Below are 17,594 nucleotides of genomic sequence, written 5' to 3'. Positions count from 1 at the left end.
ACCGGAGCTGGCACCCTGGTCATAACGCGTTGGTGTAACGAGGATCAGTGAGAAGGGAGTCATATTTAAATGGACTGCCTTTGGTGAGAGTGAGCGGTGATTGGTGTGTGGCCGATTGGAAGCTATGATTCAATCGGCTGGCTGTCAGCTGGTTACAGCTGGGGGCGTATGACTTTCGTGTCCTGCATGAACTAACGCTAAGCTTCATTTCAGTCAGGAACACTTGCGTCATAGATTTGATCCATTTATTGCAACAATGGAAATCCAGTTATACTTGGCGCTGGGGCTCCGCTATTGACATGCTCCCTGGATGGCCAAGCAGCTACTAAGCCAAAACGGGGAGCACTATACATAGACCCCCAAAACAATGGAACCCAGCGCCGAGTCTGGTGAACGCCCATGCTAGCATCAGCCGGCTATGAAAATCTATGTATAGCAGCGCGTACTGCGAACCTCGGTAGACGTTATCAGGCATGAGGGTGAAGCATGCATCCCGAGGAGGTCATCCTACTGTTAATGAACTAAGTGTAGCAGCAGCCTGCTGCTGACCTCTGTGGACTTTGTATCTTAAGCACAAGGGCGCAAGCTTGCATCCCAAATGGAGTTGTCCTACCGTTATAGAACTATCTATGTGTGCAGCAGCCTGCTGCTGACCTCAGCGACAGATCTAAAGAATAAGGGCGCAAGCATGCATCCCGGGGAGGTCATCCTACTGTTATATGAACTTCTATGTGTAGCAGTAGCATTGCTGCGACCTCGGTGGACATTTTTATCTTAAGCATAAGTGCGCTGCATGCATCCCGAATGAGGTCACCCTACCTTAATGTAAAATATCGTGTAGCAGCAAACCAGCCACGGCCTCGGTCGGCATTATCTAAAGCATGCATCCTGAAGTAGGTCATACTACCGTGGTGTGAAATATCGATGTGTGGCGACCTTGGAAAACATAATATAAAACCTGGGGGCACAACCGCATCCCAAGAGGTCGTCCTACTGTTATACGTAATATCAATGTGTAGCAGCTACGCTTGCTGCATCAATACCATTAATGGACTATCTATGTGTAGCAGCAGCATTGCTGCGACCTCGGTGGACTTTTTAACTTAAGCAAAAGGGCGCAGCATGCATCCCAAATGAGGTCACCCTACCTTTATGTAAACTATCATGGTGTAGCAGCGATAATCAATGTGTAGCAGCTATGCCAACTGCAGACCTCAATTACGTTCTAAGCATTTGTGGTGCAAGCATGCATTCCACAGGTGGTTTCTTTTCCACTCTAACATTTTGTTAAGCATCGTGGTGCAAGCATGCATTCCACAGGTGGTTTCTTTTCCACTCTAACATTCTAAGCATCGTGGTGCAAGCATGCATTCCACAGGTGGTTTCTTTTCCACTCTAACATTTTCTAAGCCTCGTGGTGCAAGCATGCATTCCACGGTGGTCTCTTTTCCACTCTAACATGTCTAAGCTTAATGGTGCGACATGCATTCCGAATGAGGTCATTCTACCTTAATGTAAATACCTAGTGTACGCAGTAACCGTGCCTCACGAAGAGGGGTCATACTACCTGATTCGCAGTGAAACCCAGCCAACCACTTTCAATTGCAACATTTTTATTTACTTATCCATTCTTAAGCGTGGAGGACTGTTAGTCTCCAACGTAGCGCTCATAGCTTTTTGAGCCGCGATTATGTCCGTGACTCCTGGGCGAATGTAACGTTCATAGGCCGCAGAGGACCAGCGACCCATGACTTTGAGAGTTGGCGCCGGGACCAAAGCAGCTGCGGAGGTAGCTGCACCGATGCGGAATTAGTGAGAGGTGTATAGCTGGGGAGGGAGTCCGCATCGTTTGCAGAGGAGACGTAGTCGAGTTGTAAACCAGGACCTCGACATTGCTTTTCCTTTGTTGGTCAGGAAGAGGGGTTCGTCTTGCCTCGGACCGGGACGAAGTTGCAGGTACCGGATCATGGAGGATAAAGGACAAAATGCAGTGCTGATTAGTGAGATGACAACAGTTGAACCTTTTGCTTCCCTGTCAGTTTTTGAATGTTTAAGGTGGATGGAGTACATATGAGCGTCTATGGTGATATCCGAAACTGTTAGGTCATGCAAAGGATCGAAGGAGTCTGAGCTGGTAGTGAACTCACCACACCGAAGGAACCCGTAAAAAGCAGTGAAAAATACAGCCTCCAGTAATAGATCTACTATGTACCGAAAACCCCCAACCTCAAGTGAGACACCAGTTTGTGCACTAAAAGCAATGAGAAGGGAAGGCGCTTATCGTTGCTTCCCGGATGCTCTTTTTTAATGCCGTTAAACAGGAGGCGTATGGAGGGGTTCCCGAGCAGGCTGCATACCGAAGGATCTGCGCATCTTAGATGAAACTGAACACCTGCTATGGATGCTTTGATGGAAGAAGGTTGGATTTTCCATGATTCGAAACAGTGCACAATAAAAGCACAAATCATCGGTATGTTTACGGGCATGACTGGAACGGAGAAAGCTGTGCAGAATGCAGTAAAATAGGACCATGCAGAGTCGTACATTTTTATTGTAGATTTAGCCATCCAGGACGCATGTAACTGGATGCAGAGTTCATATAGGACTGTAGCGTGCCGTCTAGTCTAGGACGGTTAGAGAGAAGGCTGGGCAATTCAGGCCTTGAGGCGCAGCGTGAGGGCAGAGGATTCTGAACTCCTGAAATTTAAATCGGGACAGATAATCAGCAATTTTATTATCCGAACAAGGAAGGTGCGCTGCACGTAGAGTGAAATTCCCCATGACGCATGACCATGTTAGTCGTCTAACGAATCTATTAATAACAGGAATGGAAGAGCGACCTTTATTTATGATGTTAACGGTTGACTCGTTATCGCAGAAAACTATTATTTGTTTCCTAGACCATAGTTGCCCCATAGGATACACGCAATTACTATGGGATATAACTCAAAGAGTGCGGTAGATTGTTCGTTTGAAGGAAGCGCGAGCGATTCTTTTGACCAGGTATCCGCGAACCATTGAATATTTCGAATATTTTCGAGTCGCTATGCCAATGGGGTTAATGCGGAAAGTGGAAAAGGGAGAACTTTCAAAAGACCCGATCATGTAGCCCTTCTTGACTTCTCTCGCTAATAATTGGTCCACTGTTTCTGGTTCTTGCAAAGCAGATAGAAGGTTATTATGGACATGAGATATTTTTGGAAGAAAGCTTAAACCTGAAAAAAAAAACCTTGGACTAAACCAGTGATTAAATAATTCACAAAACAACGATTTGGATGCTTCTTCAACTTTTTTCCGAGTTCAGGGACGTTGATGGGTTTTGAAGGTTTATTCAGTTCTTTTACACAAGCCGAGTGCGGCGGGGACACACGAACCTGGGGTGGCTGTCTGCGCAATAACTTTCCGTGGTTCCATTCCTCGCTGAAGGAGGGGCGAGGAGCCTGTCCAGGCTGGGCTTGCTTCTGGGTTGCTGTTTTAGGGCAGAGGCTCGCTGTGTGAGAAAATGAGCCGCATACGAAACAGGAAAGGGCCTGATGTCCTGTGAAGTGTCTGCTTATGACAGCCTAATCGATAACGGACCAGTCCAGTCTTTGGTTGAATTTTTGAATGTACAACGCCGCTCTTGCCGAGAATGATTTGTGGTACTCGTAAAAGAGGGTTCCCCCATAAGACAGTGCCAGGTCGGAAATGATGGCTAGGTAAGTGTCCAGTCCGGACCTACGGTCAGGATATACTTCGCATATGACATATCTGAATACGCCGAAAGCAACGTTTAACTAGGGCATAGTCAGGTTCTTTAACAGTCTGGGGTCGCTTTCTTTCAGAGTGACTGAGACATCTCCACAGTCAACGGTACATCTGTCTAAAGTATCGGTTGAATACAGCAGAATTTTAGTTAGATTAATATCATTACCTGTTAGGATTTGATTCCTTAGGTGAGGAGAGATTGCAGCGGCAGGTGGAAAGAATGGCACTCCGGTTGGAGCGGCAGGGACTGCAGTTCCCAGCGTCCTATGCAGCGTGACGTCTATTGGATGAGCGCCGGTAGCCCAAGTGGCGGCATGGAGAGTCGCAGCAGGAGCGGTTGTTGACACTGGAGACGGAGTTTGTAGTTGGCAGTTGGAACGGGTTTCCAAAACCTGGAGGCTGACATCCATCTCGCTGATGGACAACTGGATATTGGTGAGGGCGGAGAGGACCGGGTCTCCATCCAGATGATCGGCGTACGTCTGGAGTCTCGCCCTTTTAGCAGTGGTGCCAACGCCAGTGGATGCAGAGGCATTAGCGTTGACGGTGGTGCGAGGACAGTTCTTCTTTTTGGATCAATGTTTCGTAGGAGTGGGGAGAGGAGCTGCGGCCGGATCGATGACGTTATCTACAAAAAACTTGAAAAGTTTTGCGTGACTTGCCCCGAGGGGAGCGGGGATGTTGTGGCCAAACAGAGCGTCGAGGATTTTTGACACTGGCCAGTTTTTTATTGACGGAGGGTTTTTTCTTGCCAGAGAGCGAATGTTATGTCTTTCTTTGGCCCTTTCGTCTGACAGTTCCTCGTCATCCTGGGTTTCCAGGATACACTCCACTTCGACGTTGTAGCCATCGTCCGGCTCGAGATGGGACATGATCAGCACGGATATGGTAAGTAGCGTGATTATACGGATCACTTTAGCTTTCATTACCTTTAGATGATAGTTTTTGCCAGCGGTATGGTCGTAACGCATTGGTGTAACAAGGATCAGTGAGAAGGGAGTCATATTTAAATGGACTGCCTTTGGTGAGAGTGAGCAGTGATTAGTGTGTGGCCGATTAGAAGCTATGATTCGATGCTGGTTACAGCTGGGGGCGTATGACTTCCGTGTCCTGCATGAACTAACGCTAAGCTTCATTTAGAGACAAAATTAATACTCTCCTGCCCTCAACCAGTACTGAACTATCCTCAAATACAGTAACTTTAGAAACAGCTGTAGAGCGAGAAGAGGCTATCCAGAGACACGAGACCCAGCTCGCCGCCAACACTGCTGAGGTTCGCCACACCCTAGCGAACAATGTACAGATTGTGACCGCCTTGACGCACCAGGTACAGCAGCCCAGACCTTCGCGGCGGCGGTGCCGCCACCTGCCCCGGTGCCGCCACCTGCCCCGGTGCCGCCACCTGCCCCGGCTCTGCCAGAACTGTTACCAGCGCGTTCACCGCCGGCCGCGGAGATCCGAGTCGGCGAACCTGTACGTTACGCTGGGGATCCTGAGGATTGCAACGTTTTCCTGACCAACTGTTCCATTCTGTTCGCGTTGCAGCCACACACCTTTGCCTCTGAGGACGCACGGGTGGCGTATTCGATTAACCACCTGACGGGGCGAGCTCGCCTGTGGGACCGCCGAACTCCCGCCTGTGTTTCCTTCCAGACCTTCTCCGCTGAACTGCGCAAGGTTTTCGGGGTGGTCTCCTTGGGACCAAACGCCACCGGTGGACTGTTGGGGCTCCAGCAAGGTAATTAAACCGTCACAGACTATGCCATAGACTTCCGGACCAAGGCGCGGCTAAGCTTGTGGAATATGGCCGCTCATGTATGCGGAGATAAGTTCATCCTTGATATAGTCCGCCAAACGCATACATGCTAGGATATCTAAAAGGATATCTGGAGGACGAAAGATGCCACAAAAGCCAAAACAAATCAGGAAGGTTATGTTAACTAAAATTCACAATGACCCAGATATTACCAAACAGAGGTGAATAATTACAACCCTTGAAAACCACTCTATTTCGTCTTCATTTGTCACTGATTATCTTTATAAATCACAGATCAGAATTTCAATAGGCTTCAGTGTAGATATCCTAGCATGTATGCGTCACAACGCATACATTCTAGGTTTGGCGGACTATATCAAGGATGAACTTATCTCCTTCGAGCTGCTCACCTCTTTGGACGGATTGATCGAAGTGACCTCCCCACTGGACTGCCGCATCCAGGCCCGGCGGCTGGTGAAACACCAGGGAGGTTCCAGCCACGGCCCGATTGACCTGATCCCTCTTCCTCGCTCTGTTCCCGCCAGTGCTCTCGACGGTCATCTGCTGGGGACCGTTACGCACCAGACCGTCCCAGTCCACATGCTTCTATCCGGCAATCATCACAAGACCATCTCCTTCCACATCCTGCAATCCCCCTGGACTCCCCTCATCCTGGGGTATCCTTGGTTACGTCGACACAACCCCCACATTGACTGGGCTACGGGGGCTTTCCGAGGCTGGAGTCTGTAATGGCAAATTTAGGTTTTAGTTATACTGTTTGATATTTGTGTATGTTTGAAGATATACTGTGTAAAGGATTTATGTCCACAGGCCCGGTGCAGGGAGGTAAACACCTCTGTACAAAAGGTCTTCTTCTTCCCCTCTGACCTTCACGCCCCCTCCCTAACCTATTCCTTATCCTAGGCGCCAGTAGATATACTAAATCAGAACAGAGTCTGCAGACACTGAAATATAGCCTTGACCACCCTGTCCTGTTTTGTCCTTTATATTCAGAGTGTGAAGCCTTCTCTTCAGTGCATTACATTGCAGGCTCGACAGTTCATACTCTGTAGGCTCTGTGTGATCCTGTAAACCTCTGCCTCTTTCTTGCAAGAAATAAAATACCACAAAGACACTCTTTGTCATTTGATTGTTATTTCAACGCTCACTTTGGTCTCATCTCGGGACATCGATAGATAGATAGTATTATTTCCACAAACAGGATCCATAGAAGATCGTCCTGAGGTGGCGGAGGAACGGTGACTGGCCATCCAGGAGGAAATCTCCTGCCTCTACCTTGACATTGAGAGACAAGAGGACCGATCCCCGACGACTCTGGGCCATCTCTACTGTGATCCAAAGGACCTGATTGAGTCCACGAAACAACAAATAACCGGTGAGATGATGAAATTCTGATCTGTGATTTATAAAGATAATCAGTGACAAATGAAGACGAAATAGAGTGGTTTTCAAGGGTTGTAATTATTCACCTCTGTTTGGTAATATCTGGGTCATTGTGAATTTTCGTTAACATAACCTTCCTGATTTGTTTTGGCTTTTGTGGCATCTTTCGTCCTCCAGATATCCTTTTTATGAGGACAGTGTATTAAAGGGAGAACTGGAAAACAGAAACGGACGTTCAGGTTAATTAAAATCTGGATGTTGTGGTTCCTTGACCTAACATTTGTGTAAAGGTGACCGTTGTTCACACAAAGTGTTTTAAAGGAGAAGTGACAGCGCCAAAAAAGCGCAACTCATTTTCTGCTTGAGCTTTATTTTGGTTAAGCTATAGTAACCTAGGCCACACTGGGACACCCGTGTTGAAGAAGTTAAAAGTTGTGTGCACGCATCCGAATTATGGGTTCGGGTGAAAGTAAGATTCAGGTTTCTCCTCCTGAGGGGGGATGCATTGATGTCATGGGGTCCAAATATGGAACAGGAAGCATAGATTGTGTTGGTGTATGGATAAAGGAATATGGGTTTCCTCCAGGAGGATCATTTAGCATAACTCAAATAGAAAAGTTAGAAACAAAATTGGAGGAACAGGAGAAAAGAATAAGGGGAACGAAGTTAATCAAAGCTAAGGATTTAGAAGAGATAGAAAAACATAGACAGTGTTTGAAAATATGGAAGGATGAAGCAGAGCGTAGTTCCAGTGTAATTACTGATGTTGTGTTTCCTAACTATGTAACTGGGAAAAGATTTGTTACATTGTAACACTAGCCGAAACACTATCCTTTGTTGTGCGGGAGGCTGCTGGCCCAGGGTCAGCGGGTGGGGCTACCTACAATCTACTACAGTATACGGAAATCAGACCTGGAGTTCTCTGATTGCCAGTCACATCCTGTTTGTGAGGCCCCCACGACACCTAACATCTCCCCTCCTCCCTACTGCATCCAGAGGCACTTGTAGTAATGAAGGGCAGATGAGTTGTCTGGCTCAGGGTTACATTCACCTTCTTGGTGTATTCCTATAATGAGACCTTCTCTGTTGCAGTTCAACATCTCTGTCCAGGTGAGGGTCAGAAAAAATTCTCAACTCTGGCCAAAGGGCAAAAAACAGCACGTTTTTTGCAGGAGGTTCTGTTGTCATGTGAAATATGAAGCAGTCCACTTGGTGGGAGCAGAACTAAATCCTGACAGTATTTTCTCTTATCATTCTGTTATTGGCCTTAAAGTGAACAAATGTCTCACAGGAGTAAAAGAATAACAAGATTGATCTTTGTGGGGCTTTTACAGGCCTCCTTTTCTTCTTTCCTCTAAACACAAAGACACGCCATGGCCCACAGAACAGAAGGAAATTGGTCCCTTGGAGGCTTCCAGAGCCTTGTTACTGAACCACGCAGAGGAAAACTCAACACAAACGCTCACTCCATCACAAGCCATCAGTCCCACGAACAAACGACCAGTGCTGCAAGAGCTGCTGCCAGATTTGTGTTTGGTGTGTTCTCATTACTGGACACCTAATATCGTCTTCTTTCATCAAGTCTGGAAGCCTATTGTCCTCACTAGTCACTGAGAGCCTAGAGGGCTGCTGGCAAAGACTGCTGCCAAGGTGATGACGGAATATCACCCAACTCACAGAGCCAGAACCTCCAACAGACAAGCCTGGGCTGAGGAAAAACAGAACTGTCTGTTCCCATCAGTTTAAACAGTATTTATTAGAACAGCTGGACAAATGTCACTGTCCTACAAACAAAACTACAGGTACACACAACTTTTGCATGCCCAAAATAAATATTCTGTGAAAACATTACTTAATGTAATTTTTTGAAGCTTTGGTGTATTGTAAGAGGTTGTTGTGTGATGTTTTAAAAATGACAAAAGTAAGGAATTCACAATAACTGCATATCCTACCACCTTGCTGTTCTGCTGGGAGCCAATGCAGACCCGATGCTGATGGAGGCCCAGGCCGTCATGCTGGGCCTGCCAGAAGGAAGGAAAGCACTGGAGAACCAGAAACAGGACTGTGCAGGACAGGCTGTCAGACCCTGCTGCAGTAAAATGAGAAGTTTTCTAAAGGAAATAAGGTGCTTGTAAACCTCAAAGTTCGTCACAATATAAAACATTTTTTTAAAGTTCCTCTTAGTAGCTTTAACTATCTTTCATTTGATCCACATTTTTTATGTCGGGCTGAGCAAGTCTGGCCAATGAAAAAATAGAAAGACGATGCTCTAATGTCAGCGATAGTGGCTGTTTTAAAAAAGGAAGGAAACTGTTTATAGACACCTTTCAAACAGTTAGCTTGAAAGTGATTTGAAGTGCAGCTCCTCCATGTAGGCTATGTGGTGCATGCTTAACATTAACAACCTTAAAAGGATTACCTCGTTCTCCCATAGGTTTCTTCCTTTTTTCTCCCTGTTAAAGGGGTTTTTTAGGGGAGTTTTTCCTGTGCCGATGTGAGGGAAGGACAGAGGATGTCGCATGTGCACAGATTGTAAAGCCCTCTGAGGCAAATTTGTAATTTGTGATTCTGGGCTATACAAAATAAACTGAATTGAACCTTGAAAAATACAGTTGAAGAGATTTCTGATGAGTCATAGGTTCTAAATGATACAGTATCATAAGTCTCTAATCATATGCTATTTCAGTGATATTATAAATGTTTTTGAACAGTTTTTATGAACAATAAATTCATGCCAATCTTAAATTCATAAAGTGTGTGTTTTGCCTATGTATGTCCACAGTCTGCAAGCAAAAATAAAGCTAATTTTCATGGAATTTGTCTCTGCTACTGTTTTTTTTTTTACTTTATATGTTTAACTTTTGGCACCATCTTTACCATTATGCCATGGAAGATGTAAACAGGAAAAGTTTGAAGATGAATTGAGGATGATTGTAGTTGAAGTTTTATAGCCACATGATCATTAATTTCAAAGCAGGAGTTAGTAACGTGTGTGTGTGTGTGTGTGTGTGTGTGTGTGTGTGTGTGTGTGTGTGTGTGTGTGTGTGTGTGTGTGTGTTGTATTGTACGGACACAAACCAAAGACGAACCAAGAGGGAATGCTTTCCCTCCAGACTCCATAAACAGAAAAGAGCAACTAGAGTGGAGAATCTGTTTTCCCACAATGTTCCACTGAGATTGTCCCTGTTACTGTGTTGGTTTCTCTCTCTGCCCCAGCCTCTCTAAATGATCTTCAAGAAAATAGCATAAATACGCTGTTACTGCCAGCATTTTTCTTCATGCACACCTCCTTTTACTCAACCTTTCAGCAGCACCCCTCTCTATGTCCTGTCTTCCATCTGCAGCATCCCTGACCCCTATTTGCCTTACCTTCCGTCAGTACACTTTTTCCGCTACTATCTGACCTTCATGGGAAGTTTTCCACACATCAAAGTGTTCCACCGCCGTACATTCAGGGACAATCAGCAAACATGGGATAATTGGTTGTTGGTGGTGGTTCCCCTCAAGCCCACATTGTCTCTCTGACAGGAAAAGAGCATCAATGCAAGAAGAGAAGAGTGACAGACTCATGGCCTGAAGCAGAGGAAGGTCAATGAAAGCCAGGAATGGTGAGTGATGACATGCATATCAATGCTGCCCCTGCAAGGTAAACAATGACTCTTAATTACCAGGCAAATTTTAATTAAGATGACGGTATAGTAATTATTGCCCCTGACAGAGATGATAGAGCCAGGGAGTTCATGTCCTGATTAGGTTGCTTGTCTGGATGCTTCTTGTCCTATCTCGTCCTCATCTTCAAATGCTCTCAGTTCTTTTTTTTTCTCACATGTCTGAGTTTCCCGTTCAGGAAAAACTTCACTGGGCAATGGGTCAAAGAGGTCAATTCTGCAAACTCCTGGGCCGGCCTTTTTTCTTTCATTTGTATGTGTGATAGGGGCGTAGCGGGCAATATTCTATTCTTTTCAACAATTCCCATGTGCAAAGCTCTAATTGTTGTCCGACAACAATGAAAAACATATAAATGAGCCTGACCAAACTGACCAATCAGAGGGCAGGAGTAGGATTATGATTACTATTAATAAGAAGGAGGAGACTCTCAAGGCACTGCAGACAGAGCTGAGGGCAACAGTAGGGTACTTTTGGTAGCTTTGTTGGCTTTTTGCTACTGTTAAAAGTATAGTGAAGAAGCACATGACAACACTGCCGCTGAAAGAAATCTAACATTGATTATGATATAAAGAACTAAAAAGACCAAGCAAGCAAACCTCCATCCAAAATATGACAGTATACCTTTGAAAGTAAATGCTCATTAACAACCAACCCAGAAATCAACCACATTATAACAGTTTGTGCAGCCAGTTGTGGTCATTTGAAAATAAACATGCTAGCAGATCAGCTCGCTTGCTGTAGTGCTAAGGTAATGTGAACACAATTCCTGGCTGAACAAATGAGGTGAAACAAAAAGGTCAGTCCGAACAAGCTGTAAATACTTACAAGAGCACTACTTTTAGGCTATATTAATTCAGAGATGAGTATAAGTAATGTTTGCCAAAAACTACAGTGACCATCTGTTTTAGGAATGACTGAGTCTTTTATGAAAATCAAACCAAACTACATATTTATGAGTAGTTTTTAAGATTTACATCTTCAGTTAGAACCAATAGGCTTGGTGTGCCACAGCTTAATCAAATTCAACAATACCTTTTCAACAGTTTCCTGCATGATATTCACACTTTGGTTCCTCTATTTCTAATGCCTCACATTAGAAGAACCAAGCCTCTCATACTGATTCTTTCTCCACTTCATCGTATCGATCGGTTTTAATTGAAGTCAGAGGCTTGTATCTGGATCTGATGTCCAGTGGGACTGCTGATGCTGGCTCTTAAAAAGTTCTGAGTGCTGGACAGGTGGATGAATTATTCACTGCTGTTGACTTCACCAGTCCACTGCTCTTTACTCATGAATGACGTTTGATGTGACATGAAACGTGGCCTTGGCTCTCACTGAACCTCACATTAACCTACAAAGAGTTCACACTCTGCTGCAGTTGCTTAAACATGATGGCCTTTGGGATTTTTTTCAATGCTATTATCTTATCTACCTGTTCATGAACATCAGGATCATACTGTTCTTCAATTCATTTCACTCCTTTCTAAATACAAACAAAATAACTAACTAGAAAATGCATTTCCTGCAGAAAATGCGTTGGAATGCTGAAAGCTGAAATCAATCACACAGCATTGCTGAATGTGTGGAAGTTTGAAATTGCTTTCCTGAAAAAGGCCAAAAGCCAAGAATTGCACTGCTGAAAAACTTGGTAGTTGAATTGTAAAACTGGCAGAGATGGAAGCTGAACTGCATCACCAAAAGAAGCAAAGAGCTGAAATACAATGAAGAAAAATCTGGAAGCTGAACTGTTAAACTGTAGAAGTGGTACTAATAGTAGTTCAATCAGGAGAGACTTCAATACAATTGAACAATAATATATGTATAAGAATGATAGTACAAAGTCTTTGGCTATTGGACTCCATGGCCAAGCCGTATATCGGAGGGGCCCAACGCTGATATCAGCGAAGCACAATCCCCAAAAAGAGAATTATTTTATATAGATATATAAAATAAATACTTTACCTACTGCCGCAGAACTCCTATGCAGAAACAGAAGATTAGTCATGAGAGCAAGGTTACGGGTTCAGATTGCACAAATTTAAGTTAAGCCAGAGTTAAGAGTGGTCAAGTAATCCATAGCAAAGGATAGGGCAGGGTCTAGATAGACCGCAGACAAGCATAGGGGAATCTCGACGGTCCGCAGAACAGGATACAGCAGGTCTAGATAGACCACAGTAAAGTCTGATGGGATCTCAACAGATCACCGAATTGATAGTGGGGGTCTTGACAGACCGCAGGAAAGGATAGGGAGGGTCTCGCTAGACCACAGAACAGAATAGGATTGGTTCAAGTAAGAACGCAGCTCAGGACACTAGGGGGTCATGTCAGACCGCAGCACAGGACAGGTGAGGGTCAAGTAAGATCGCAGAACAGGACATTTGTGGTCAATTGAGAGGACAGGATAGGGTAGAGGTAGACCAGAGTGATATAGTAAGAGTCCCCAGAGAAGGGGAAAGGAGATGTTTGACCAGAATTTAAGAAACGCGGTCCCTCTAGACCAGGTCAATACCGACCAGCTGAAGTAGCAGCCCCTATTCTAAACGAATGACCCGAGTATTGCTGAGGAGATAAGTTGCTTCTAGTGAGGAGTAACTCGAAATGAGAGTTAAACCAGGATTTACATAACGGGAGATTCCCAGGGGTAAGGAATAACGGAGAATTAGAGGAAGTGATGGGTCTTAAGTAGGTAATTAACCATAGATTTAAAAGGGCAAAAAGGGGAGTCTGTACGAGCCACTATGACTGTGCACACGCCTCCACATTTGGAGTGTTTCAGCTGTAAACTATAATGGTTAGGATGAAAAGCCAGATCGGAAAAAGTGATGTCTCTATCCGGGTTAAAGGATTTGGAAGAGGTAGTGAACTCGCCACATCTGAGGAAAGCATAGAAAGCCATTAAAAATACAGAATCAAGTAAAGCATCCACATAAGGGGAAAAAACTCCAACTCGGAGTACTGTCAGCTTACTGTGCAGCAGAGTCAGAGTAATAGGCTGTCGGTGGTCAGGAACTGGAGGCTAAGCTTCAGTAATGCCTTTCAACAGTAATTTGATGGCTGAAATAGAAAAAAAACTTGGGGAAGCAGGTTCATAACACCTCATATTAAATTGAATGCCAGAAATCAAACTGCGGATATATGGAGGTTTGAAATGCCGAACATCAGTGCAGTAGCAAATGAAAGCACACACAGTATTAATGAGAACCGGTTTAAGAGGCATGCCAACAGAAACACAAAACAAAGCAAAAGTACTCCAAGCAAAATCATAAGTTCTGACAGTGGAAACTGCTAAACCCTTCCTCATATACATTTTGGCTGACTCCATATATTTTCCCATGAGGCTTTGCTCTAAGAAAGCATCAGGGCTTGACAAGGGGGAACTGTAATGGAGACTGGATTGGCCTCTGGACAGATGCTCCGGAAAGTCTGGAATTTGAAATGGGAAAGTGAATCAGCGAGTGAGTTATAATGACCGGGAACGTGACAGGCTGTGATAATGAAGTTATTTGCTATGGCTGACCACGTGATGCTCCTCATGAAAGGCATGGTATCTTTGGAGGAGGAGCGTCATCTGTTGATGATCGACAACAGCTTGATTATCACACATCACAGAGATGCGCTTGCATTTCCAGTGCCTACCCCAGACAAAGCAGGCCACGGCCATGGGGTAAATCTCATACAGAGCGGAGGACTGTTCGAACTGAGAAAACGAGGGCGGCCAGTGGCTAGCAAACCACTCGCCTTGATAGAATCCCCCAAAACCCACGGATGGCGCGGCATCTGTATAAAACTTCAGCGAATCAGAGGAATAGACCCGATCGTTGTAAAATAATGTTACACCATTCCATTGTTCCAGTAGAAGAGACCAAAACCGTAGGTCCGAGCGGCACCTGTCATCGAGAGCGATTACATTGTGTAAATTGGACACGGAGGACGCCAAGTCCAGCAAGCGGGATATGAAAGACCGTCCCTGGGGAATGACGATGGCCGAGGAGGGAAAGTAACTGCTGTTTGGTTATGTTCTCCGCAGCGCAATATGATTTAGAAATCTCACGGATGCGCTCTAACTGCGCGTTTGGGAGAGACGCTTTCATCTCTACTGAATCTAGTGTGATGCCCAGGAACTCCAGACGTGTGTCTGGACCCATGGTTTTCTCGTCTGCCAGAGGAATACCGAGGGAGCGGAAACAATGTTTCAGATTAAGCAGCGATGAACCTGAGTTGTCATGCGGGGCATCTACCAACAGAAAATCATCCAGCAAGTGAAGGACTGAGGGGACCTTAACTTTATTAAGCAGGATCCAGCAAAGTGCTTCGGAAACTTGGTTGAATATATATGGGCTGCTCCGGCACCCAAAAGTCAAGCACACCCCGAAATAAAATTTGGAATCCCACCTGATTCCGAAGAGATGCCACTGTGACGGATGAATAGGCACTATTTTAAATGCATCTGTAATGTCTGCTTTAGAAAGCCAAGCTCCTTGCCCAGCTAGCTTTATTAATTGAATGGCATTGTTGACAGAGGCGTAGTGAAGGGAAAACAACTCGGAAGGGATGAGACTGTTAATGCTTGAAACTGAGCCTGAGCGGGGAGCGGACAGATTGAAAATTAATATTTTCTTTCCTGAGTATTTACCTGTGGCTACGCCAACTGGACTGGTGCGAAACACAGGGAATGGAGAGGACTTGAAAGGGCCGATGACGTATTTCTTATTAACCTCTTTCTCGAGCAGCTGAAACACCACACCTGGATCGTTTACCGCTGATTGCAAATTTTTAGCCATGTACGTTTCGGTAGGCAGTGTGAGTACTCCGACCCGAAAACCCTGAGTCAAACCTGTGAGAAGATAGTCTACAAATACAGAGTCAGGATGAGAGAAGAGTTCTAATGCAAGTGCCCGGACATTTATTGGTGTAGAGGGATGCTGTGCTAAAATGTCTTTGAACCACACTGTTTCCCCGGCCGTGGCGGGATCCTGGACATGCGCCAGGGGCATACCGACCGGGGATGGGCGTCCTTGCAGTAGCTGCAGATGTGGAGGAAATTACAGTTGGGGTATGTACACACGTTTTCGTTAAAGTTGTTACAAATTTGACCGTGATATGAATGAAGAACCTCGCGCCTGCGGCTATCAGTATGGCGCTGGGGCAGAAAGGCTTGAGAATGAGTCATAGCGGGCCCGGGGGGAGGAGGCTGGAACGCCGCAGCAGGGCACAGTGGGGCTGTGTGGCCCGAAATCCCGCAGGAATTACAGAACATGACTTGAGTGCCACCTGCGACCATGAGCAATAACTCTGTGTCCAGAACGGACCAGTTCAGGAGGGAATTGTATTGCATTAGGTAAAGGGCGGCTTTGCTGGAGAAAGCTTTATGGTACTGGTACCCATATTTCAGGTGAAGATCGCCGATTAAAGCCATGTAGCTGTCTAGCTCCTGTCTTCTCTCCAGTGCAAATCACATCACGGTATACGCCGTAAGCAACTAGGAACTGCCCGATCGATAGATCTCTGTTTAACCATGGATCTGCCGACTTAAACATGGCTGAGATGTTACCACCGGAGGCTATGCTTTTATCACACTCAGGGGATGGCAAGATGATGCTGACCAGATTGATGTTTTTACCTTGCAGGATTTTCGACCTAAGACGCCTAGATATGTTAGCTGCTTGTGGGATGTACGGCCTACCCAGTGGAGGAGCGGGGATTGCAGATGCCAGAGAATGTTGGGCGACTTCCAGTGAAGTGGATGTGGAAGCCTGAGCTTCCATTAAGCCTGTTTGCCGCATGGAGGCCTGGGTGGCGGCTGAGGTGGATGATGTAGTTGTCGCTTTTTCCAGGGATTGGAGGCGTGCATCGATGGTCTGGATCGCGCTAACCAGAGACTGTAGGGTGGAGATGACGGCGTTGTCAGCATTAGATGGACCTGGAGTAGCTGGTGGAGAAGGATTAAGGCCAGCGACGTACTTCCTCTTCGCCCGCGGAGCTTGTGATGAGCCGGATTTCTTCGCCTTTTTATGCCTGGTCACGGGTGCCGGGGAGGGATTGGCTAACGGCAACCATGGTCGAAACTGGTTGGTTAACTTTACGTGAACGCCCCTCAATCACCTGATAGAGTATACACTGTGACAGAGTGAAGGATTATATGAGTGTAAAGCTAGTCTACCTGACTGAACTTTCGCTAAGCTTCATAAGAAGTAGTCATAACAAGAGTAGTAGTTTTAGAAGCTGAAGTTATAGTAATAGTAGCAGTAGTAGTATCAGTAGCAGCAGTAGTGGTTTAGTAGAAAAAACTGTTTAATCAGCAATAGTAGTAGAAGAATAAGTAGTAGTAGTAATAGTAGTAGTAGTAGTAATAATAGTAGTAGTAGTAGTAGTAGTAGTAGTTGTAGTAAAAGTAGTAGTAGTAATAGTAATAGTAATAGTAGTAGTATTAGTAGTAGTAGTAATAATAATAGTAGTAGTAGTAGTAGTAGTAGTAGTAGTAGTAGTAGTATTAATAGTAGTAGTGCTGAGTCACTGTTGGCCATAACTGGTGATAATACAGGGAAGGTTCTACCTTAACAAGATTCTCTCAACTGTAAATTGTATTTATTTATTATCTTCATTTTGAGAATCCCAAGACTCTTCTGAAGACCTAGACATGTAATTTGTGTGGATAGTGTTAAAAATGAAATTGGGGCTGTATGAATTCAATTGAAATGAAATGAATTGAAGAAAACTAAAAATTAGAAATTATGTGTGAGAGATAGAGAAACAGATTAGAGAAAGAGAGAGTAAGAGAGAGGGAGAAAGAGAGTGAAAGAGAGAGAGAGACAGACAGACAGACAGTGAGAGAGACAGATAGATAGAGAGACAGACAGACAGACAGACAGACAGACAGACAGAAGTTATAACAATTCCTCTGCCTGAATATCTCCAAGTCATGTGTATGTACGTGCGTGTGTCATCGTCTCTGTGTGTGTCAAACTGCACTAATTAGCTCACCTGCTAGCATCAAAGGTTACCATAGCAATATGACTTC

The 17,594-nt window shown here is 45.1% G+C and overlaps 1 protein-coding gene across 1 annotated transcript; it reads right to left on the bottom strand.

The window, feature by feature from the left end:
- Positions 1-12,538: 12,538 nt before the first annotated feature.
- On the bottom strand, positions 12,539-16,633 carry LOC129109267 (uncharacterized). The gene is given in 6 exon segments (XM_054621297.1): positions 12,539-12,555; positions 14,213-14,556; positions 14,558-15,410; positions 15,526-15,600; positions 16,260-16,505; positions 16,600-16,633. Coding segments are annotated over 6 exon segments (1,569 nt in total).
- Between the last annotated feature and the right edge of the window lie 961 nt (positions 16,634-17,594).

The sequence above is a fragment of the Anoplopoma fimbria genome, chromosome 20 (genome assembly GCF_027596085.1).
Source record: "Anoplopoma fimbria isolate UVic2021 breed Golden Eagle Sablefish chromosome 20, Afim_UVic_2022, whole genome shotgun sequence".
Lineage (NCBI taxonomy): Eukaryota > Metazoa > Chordata > Actinopteri > Perciformes > Anoplopomatidae > Anoplopoma > Anoplopoma fimbria.
Note: the sequence above shows the minus strand (reverse complement) of the source record. Positions and strands in the feature narration are given on the sequence as shown.